Genomic DNA, 9,107 nt, shown 5'->3' with positions numbered 1-9,107 from the left:
ACCATTCTTGATTCCTCCCCAGTTAGAGGACTCTGCTGATTTTTGCAGACTATCTGTACTGTTATTTTCAACCTTCTGCTTTCTTCCAATTGAATTAAACCAATTATCCACCGAATTAAACCATTTGTAGACCACAGTACTTAAGCTTATCTAGAAGAATTTCATGATTCACTCTCTCAAAATCCTTTGGGAGATGACAAAATATCCCAATTGGTGATGTTTGGCTATTCAGAACATTTAACATTTGAGCAGTGAACGCATATACTGCATTTTCTGAAAATAAAACTGACATTTGTCAGTACTTCATTTTTACGAATATACCACCCATGATCCATTGGTGGGGAGGCTTGTGTGCCTCAGCGATACAGATAGCCGTACCGTAGGTGCAACCACAATGGAGAGTTATCTGTTGAGAGGCCAGACAAACATGAGGGGCAGCAGCCTTTTCAGTAGTTGCAGGGGCAACAGACTGGATGATTGACTGATCTGGCCTTCTGGCACTAACCAAAACGGCCTTGCTGTGCTGGTACTGCAAATGGGTGAGTGGAAGGGGAAACTACAGCTGTAATTTTTCCCAAGGGCATGCAGCTTTACTGTATGGTTAAATGATGATGGCTTCCTCTTGGGTAAAATATTCCGGAGATAAAATAGTCCCCCATTCAGATCTCCAGGTGGGGACTACTCAGGAGGACATTGATATCAGGAGAAAGAAAACTGGCGTTCTACGGGTGGGAGCGTGGAATGTCAGATCCCTTAATCGGGCAGCTAGGTTAGAAAATGTAAAAGGGGAAACGGATAGGTTAAAGTTAAATATAGTGGGAATTAGTGAAGTTCAGTGGCAGGAGGAATAAGACTTATGGTCAGGTGAATACAGGGTTATAAATACAAATCAAATAGGGGTAATGCAGGAGTAGGTTTAATAATGAATAAAAAAATAGGAATGCGGGTAAGTACCACAAACAGCATAGTGAACGCATTATTGTGGCGAAGATAGATACAAAGCCCATGCCTACCACAGTAGTACAAGTTTATATGCCATCTAGATGATGACAAAGTGATTGATGAAATGTATGATGAGATAAAAGAAATTATTCACATAGTGGAGGGATACGAAAATTAAATAGTCATGGGTGACTGGAATTCGAGAGTAGGAAAACGAAGAGAGGGAAATGTAGTAGGTGAATATGAAATGGGGGTAAAGAATGAAAGAGGAAGCCTCCTGGTAGAATTTTGCACAAAGCATAACTTAATCATAGCTAACACTTGGTTCAAGAATCATGAAAGAAGGTTGTATATATGGAAGAAGCCTGGAGATACTGAAAGGCTTCAGATAGATTATATACTGGCAAGATAGAGATTTAGGAACCATGTTTTAAATTGTAAGACCCTTCCAGGGGTAGATGTGGACTCTGACCGCAATCTATTGGTTATGAACTGTAGATTAAAACTGAAGAAACTGCAAAAAGGTGGGAATTTAAGGAGATGGGACCTGGATAAACTGACAGAACAAGAGGTTGTACAGAGTTTCAGGAAGAGCATTGGGGAACGATTGACAAGAATGGGGGAAAGAAATACAGTAGAAGAAGAATGGGTAGCTTTGAGAGATGAAATAGTGAAGGCAGCAGAGGATCAAGTAGGTAAAAAGATGAGAGATAATAGAAATCCTTGGGTAACAGAAGATTTATTAAATTTAATTGATGCAAGAAGAAAATACAAAAATGCAATAAATGAAGCTGGCAAAAAGAAATACAAACGTCTCAAAAATGAGATCGACGGGAAGTGCAAAATGGCTAAGCAGAGATGGCTAGAGGTCAAACGTAAGGATGCAGAGGCGCATATCACTAGGGGTTAGATAGAGATACTGCCTACAGGTAAATTTAAGAGACCTTTGGAGAAAAGAGAACCACTTGTATGAATATGAAGAGCTCAGATGGAAACCCAGTTCTAAGCAAAGAAGGGAAAGCAGAAAGGTTCAAATGGTTCAAATGGCTCTGAGCACTATGGGACTTAACTTCTGAGGTCATCAGTCCCCTAGAACTTAGAACTACTTAACCTAACTAACGTAAGGACATCACACACAACCATGCCTGAGGCAGGACTCGAACCTGCGACCGTAGCAGTCGCGCGGTTCCAGACTGTAGCGCCTAGAACCGCTCGACCACCCCGGCCGGCAAAGTAGAAAGGAGTATATAGAGGCGATGTTCTTGAGGACAATGTTATGGAAATGGAAGAGGATGTAGATGAAGATGGAAAGGGAGATATGATACTGCGTGAAGAGTTTGATAGAGCACTGAGAGACCTAAGTTGAAACAAGGGGCCAGGAGTAGACAACATTCCATTAGAACTACTGATAGCCTTGGGAGAGCCAGCCCCGACAAAACTCTACCATCTGGTGAGCAGTGTGTATGAGATAGGCGAAATACCCTCAAGACTTTAAGAAGAATGGAATAATTCCAATCCCAAAGAAAGCAGGTGTTGACAGATGTGAAAATTACCGAACTATCAGGTTAACAAGTCATGGCTTCAAAATTCTAACACGAATTCTTTAGAGACAAAAGGAAAAACTGTTAGAAGCCGACCTCGGGGGAGATCAGTTTGGATTCCGTAGAAATATTGGAACACGTGAGGCAATACTGTCCTTACAACTTATTTTAGAAGAAAGATTAAGGAAAGGCAAACCTACGTTTCTAGCATTTGTAGACTTAGAGAAAGCTTTTGACAATGTTGACTGGAATACTCTTTTTCAAATTCTAAAGGTGGCAGGGGTAAAATACAGGCAGCGAAAGGCTATTTACAATTTGTACAGAAACCAGATGGCAGTAATAAGAGTCAAGGGACATGAAAGGAAAACAATGGTTGGGAAGGGAGTGAGATAGGTTTGCAGCCTATCCCTGATGTTATTCAATCTGTATATTGAGCAAGCAGTAAAGGAAACAATAGAAAAATTTGGAGTAGGAATTAAAATCCATGGAGAAGAAATAAAAACCTTGACGTTCGCCGATGACATTGCAATTCTGCCAGACACAGAGAAGGACCTGGAAGAGCAGCTGAACGGAATGGGCAGTGTCTTGAAAGAAAGATATAAGATGAACACCAACAAAAGCAAAGCGAGGATAATGGAATGTAGTCGAATTAAGCCGGGTGATGCTGAGGGAATTAGATTAGGACTAACAACGGTCAGCATCACACTGACTGTTGTTAGTCGAGCAGCGATCATGTACCAAATAGTTTTATCTTGTGACTTCGGTTTTACATATCTGATGGAATAGAATGACCACGAGAGCAGTTGTTTTTTATTTTTGTGACAATCATTTTATATCAGCTGGTCTGCCTCATGTATCGTTATATCCAAATGGTTTATAAATGTTAAGCTACATTCAGATTCGGTGATGGCACCTTTAGTGTGTTGAAACGTTATCCAGTTAACAGTATTTAAGCAATCTTGGCTTTTGAGTTATTTCTATAAAAATACTAAATACTAACACAAATTCTTTACAGACGAATGGAAAAACTAGTAGAAGCCGACCTCGGGGAAGATCAGTTTGGATTTCGTAGAAATACTGGAACACGTGAGGCAATACTGACCATACGACTTATCTTAGAAGAAAGATTAAGGAAAGGCAAACCTACGTTTCTAGCATTTGTAGACTTAGAGAAAGCTTTTGACAATATTGACTGGAATACTCCCTTTCAAATTCTAAAGGTGGCAGGGGTAAAATACAGGCAGCGAAAGGCTATTTACAATTTGTACAGAAACCAGATGGCAGTTATAAGAGTCGAGGGGCATGAAAGGGAAGCAGTGGTTGGGAAGGGAGTGAGACAGGGTTGTAGCCTCTCCCCGATGTTATTCAATCTGTATATTGAGCAAGCAGTAAAGGAAACAAAAGAAAAATTCGGAGTAGGTATTAAAATCCATGGAGAAGAAATAAAACTTTGAGGTTCGCCGATGACATTGTAATTCTGTCAGAGACAGCAAAGGACTTGGAAGAGCAGTTGAATGGAATGGACAGTGTCTTGAGAGGAGTATATAAGATGAACATCAACAAAAGCAAAACGAGGATAATGGAATGTGGTAGAATTAAGTCGGGTGATGCTGAGGGAATTAGATTAGGAAATGAGACACTTAAAGTAGTAAAGGAGTTTTGTTATTTGGGGAGCAAAATAACTGATGATGGTCGAAGTAGAGAGGATATAAAATGTAGACTGGCAATGGCAAGGAAAGTGTTTCCGAAGAAGAGAAATTTGTTAACATCGAGTATAGATTTAAGTGTCAGGAAGTCTTTTCTGAAAGTATTTGTATGGAGTGTAGCCGTGTATGGAAGTGAAACATGGACGATAAATAGTTTGGACAAGAAGAGAATAGAAGCTTTCGAAATGTAGTGCTACAGAAGAATGCTGAAGATTAGATGGGTAGATCACATAACTAATGAGGAAGTATTGAATAGGATTGGGGAGAAGAGAAGTTTGTGGCACAACTTGACCAGAAGAAAGGATCGGTTGGTAGGACATGTTCTGAGGCATCAAGGGATCACCAATTTAGTATTGGAGGGCAGCTTGGAGGGTAAAAATCGTAGAGGGAGGCCAAGAGATGAATACACTAAACAGATTCAGAAGGATGTAGGTTGCAGTAGGTACTGGGAGATGAAGAACCTTGCACAGGATAGAGTAGCATGGAGAGCTGCATCAAACCAGTCTCAGGACTGAAGACCACAACAACAACAACTATAAAAATATTTTTTTCTTTTGACTTTTTATTAACAAACTTTTCATTGGTTTGATAGGAATACAGTCTTCCTCTGCTTTTGGCTGCCCTATTTCGCTTTTAACTATATCCCAAACTGTTTTAGTTTTATTATCAGAGGTGCTAATAGCAGACATAATGCATATACTTCTGGACTTTTTAATAACTTTTCTTAATACAGTGCAGTAGTTTTTATAATGGTTGATTGTTTCTGTATCATTACTCCTTATAGCTACAACATACATTTTTCTCTTCTGTTTACAAGATATTTTTATTCCTTTAGTAAACCATGACTTTTTAGATGGCTTCTTACAATTAAGTTTCACTGTTTTGTTAGGGCAGCTGTTTTCAAATGTACTCACAAAGGTACACTGTAACTAGCTGTGGGCCATGATCAGACAGACTTTTCTTAACAGGAAAAGTTATTATTTTATTACATTTATCTCGGTCTATAAAAACATTATCTATCAGTGTGTCGCTTTCCTGTATCACTGAAGTAGGAAAATCAATAGCTGATGTGTAATGAAAGAACGAAGTAATACTTTAAGGTCATATTTTCTATCAGATTCTTTCAGAAAATCAACACTGAAATCCACATAAACAATAATTTCTCCCCCTTGTCTGACAGATACCACAACAAAGAATCCTTTTTTTTTTTCAAAAGTAGCTGAAAATTTCCCAGTGGGGATCTACACACAGCTACAGTTATAAAATGACCATTATTTAGTTTAAGCTCATATGCACACAAATCTTCTAAGCAAACAAGAAGCTCAGCTACTTTTTATTAATCCTATTTATATTCTGATTCAATGTACTAAACATTATTTTATGACAATCTAGAACAAACTCAACCTGCTGGAAGCCCTGGAAATTAACAAACATCTTGCTCACAGACCAGATCTCATCCTAAATGACCCAACACAGCTCAACACTTCCCCTCTCCTAAACTTCATATAATTATCTCTGTTGTTCATTACTTCCCACACTCTCTCTTCCTACATATTCCCGTTTTCCTGTATTCATTAAGTTGTTTAGTTATGTTGAAGTTGTCTTTGTATTCCATATAGACTGTAGTTTCAATAGTTAAGGCTTTCTTTTAACTGGTACTTGTATTAGTGTCCATGTTTAACACCCCTTGTAGTTGTCTCATCAAATACTGTTCATATTTTACTTTGCTCATTTATTTAATGAAAACTGTTATACAGCCACTGCTTTGATTATAATGTTAATGTTAAAATGCAGTACCACCACACTCTCTAACTGTAGGTGCCCTGAAACACCTCCATTTTCATGCATTTATTTATTTCTGTTTATCTTACTGATATTGCTTAAGTTCCTTACATATTCTGTAGTTACACTGATAATTGTCTCTTCTTTTAATTGGTTTGTGTACCACTCTCCATGTTTCATACATCTTGATGTAGTCTTGTCTAGTACTAATTTTATTTTATTTTATTAGTTTTGTTTATTAATAGAAACTGTTATGTAGGCATGCTATTCCTATTTTGTGCTAAAGGTTTTCCTGTCTACTGCATTGTCCTTTATGTACTGTTCAATTTTTACTTTTTCATTGCAAAGATGTTACTTAATGTATGTTTCTCAACGATTTAAATTTTAACTCGTTGATGTTTCTACTTCAGTCTAGATGTGTTGCTTCTCTTCCAATGTTGTTTTCAAACATTTTAACTTCTTTGGTGATAATACTCAGTAAATGTCTGACGATGGCCTTGTAAGCCGAAAACCAGTTAACAATAAAACTAACATTGTAGAACAAAAGCAAACTGGTGCGTTTCATTTATTAATCTTGTGATAGCCTATTTTAACATCTGTGGTACCTGCCTATCTGAGCCTCTCATTAACCTTAATTTCATTCAATCTTGAATCATTGGACACTGATCTTAGCTTAAAAAAGAGGTACTCCCTATCCCTTAAACATTCTCTGCAGTACCATGGGAGAGACTCATTTACTTCCCCAATTCCCATGCCACTACGCACCCCTCCCCCCAATGTAACCATCTGTGAGAACAGCTGCATAGAACCCCAGAACTAACTCTCCTATCGTAGCTCAAACACACTCTCTCTCGGTTGTTTACATTATTTTTACAAAATTTATCTAGACAATAACAACAATACTCCCTTAACTACAGATCACAAGAGTCACTAATGTGGAACACTAATATATGAGTATACTGTTAATATAGCAATGTAATGCGCTTAAAATAACGTTAAAACTCAAAACTTCTATACCCGAAAAAATAGGCCTAAGATCACGTATGGGCGATATGGGCTGTACACGTTTCGAAAGGAAATAAAAGATAGAACTCAAAACGTTAAATTCCACGAGTAGATACTGTACTAATAAATACATGTGTAACGAGGACAACCTAAATTCTTCACTTAATACTTACGCAAAAGTCTTAAATTTGTATGTAAGGCTATGTCTAAATAACACGGAAACTGCCCCTCAGTTATATTTTTTTTAAATACTTTGAAAGGAGTGAAACTTTTAATAGATAATATGAAATATATTGTAATTAACTTAATTGACAGTTATTATAGAATCAATTATTTACTTTCACGAGCTCAATATTCAAGTGTGAGCAGTCTACGTCAGGGCTGACTACAACGTACATAGAACACGAACAAATGAGACAGAGACACATTCTTATCGTAAAGATACCACAGATAACCATTGATATTTCATTATTAAACAAACTTCGTTAAATGTGCATTTAAAAATTATTAATAAATAATCTTAAAAATGTCAAAAATGGTGCTGTCTTGAAGATGTACTTTTGCATTTGCTGCAGTTCAGCCTCCTCTCGTTCCTCTTTCGATGGGTAAGTTACAGGCCTAATGCGAAAATGGGAAGTGAAGTTAGGTGAACTGTGGCACAGTACAGCGTAATTTCTTGTAAAACGGATGTACTTGGCTAGCTTGTCACCCCTGTGAGCATCGATAATAGGTTTTGTGCGGAATTTCACTGGAATATTCGCGCAAACATAGTTGGCCCTCGGCGAGGTGTCAGATGGCAGCGGTTGGAAATGGGGAGTGCGAGAATACATAGCTTCTGTCATACTCACAAATTTCTTCTGTGCCGGCTTCTTTCCATATGGTGACTCATTTGATTTGTACAGTTTAATGAACGTTACCGTCTCCATTTATTAGGGCGTTTTCTGCTTGGTGAACACAAACAATTATGCCTTTGCCTTCCTGAAGAATCAGGCTTTAGTGACTGAGACCCATTAGGTGACTGCACATCATCGATGAGGATGGCACTCATTTCATCACAAGTCCGCCCCGGTAGCTGAGTGGTCAGCGTGACAGACTGTCAATCCTGAGGGCCCGGGTTCGATTCCCGGCTGGGTCGGAGATTTTCTCCGCTCAGGGACTGGGTGTTGTGTTGTCCTAATCATCATCATTTCATCCCCATCGACGCGCAGGTCGCCGAAGTGGCGTCAAATCGAAAGACCTGCACCAGGCGAACGGTCTACCCGACGGGAGGCCCTAGCCACACGACATTTCCATTTCATCACAGAGCAGTTTTGGTGAACTGGAGATGTCCTACAGCACTCCTTCACCTTCAAAACATTCCGTTCCACCATCACTCATATCACTCCTGTTTTTTAAAACAACATGACAATAATAAATGCTTCTCTTGCGTTGGTTTATGTAGTTTTACGCCAGTTCCAATATAATTGCGGCACATGCCTTCTTTGTTTTTCGACGTCGGGTTGCCAACTGATAAACGGTGGTTTGGCAACTGTCAACTAATAACGGGCAACAGGTGCAAACTGAAGACAGGTTCAGCCAATCAGCTGTTCTTGTTTGTACACGTTCCTGTGTTGTTATGCTTGCTGGTGGAAGTGAGTGTCATGCTTGATTAGATAACGCATAATGACGTCTTACTGAAGTTCGTTTTTGCAGTAGGGCAAAGTGTTTAGGCCTTTGGATGCAAGAAAAATGACTGACACAGAAGAAATAGATGGAAATACTATTTTGGCAGAAGCCTTGAGAGACCAGGTTAGAATAAACGTCTCCAATGTATAGGTGAAAGACTTGTGTGATGTCTGGAAACATAACGTAATAACAATAATCATATTTCATTGCGTCTATGGTTACGTATAGTTGCTAACACTTGTATTATGAATAAATGTAAGTCGCCTTGAAAACAATGTAAAGCAGACAGTACGTAGAAAGTACTGAATACATCGCGTTTTTTCGACGTGACATGTTTTCAAACTATATTTCGCCTGAATATGAACTGCATCCAAGGACAAATCGACAATCCTTAAGGCTGCGTAAATATAATTAAAATTACATTGACTAGTATTCAGCAAAACAAATTAACCCTAGAACCTTAAAG

The 9,107-nt window shown here is 38.6% G+C and overlaps 1 protein-coding gene across 1 annotated transcript in view; it reads left to right on the top strand.

Moving 5' to 3' along the window:
• The first annotated feature begins 8,492 nt into the window (after positions 1-8,492).
• LOC124776971 (2-hydroxyacyl-CoA lyase 1) overlaps positions 8,493-9,107 on the top strand; it is a 130,544-nt gene continuing 129,929 nt past the window's right edge. The window contains exon 1 of the mRNA XM_047252212.1: positions 8,493-8,764. Coding sequence (XP_047108168.1) covers positions 8,705-8,764 — 60 coding nt within the window. The 5' untranslated portion in view covers positions 8,493-8,704. The remainder of the gene's footprint in view (positions 8,765-9,107) is intronic.

Source organism: Schistocerca piceifrons, chromosome 2 (assembly GCF_021461385.2).
Source record: "Schistocerca piceifrons isolate TAMUIC-IGC-003096 chromosome 2, iqSchPice1.1, whole genome shotgun sequence".
NCBI lineage: Eukaryota > Metazoa > Arthropoda > Insecta > Orthoptera > Acrididae > Schistocerca > Schistocerca piceifrons.
The sequence above is the reverse complement of the archived record's forward strand: the minus strand, read 5'-3'. Positions and strand labels throughout refer to the sequence as shown.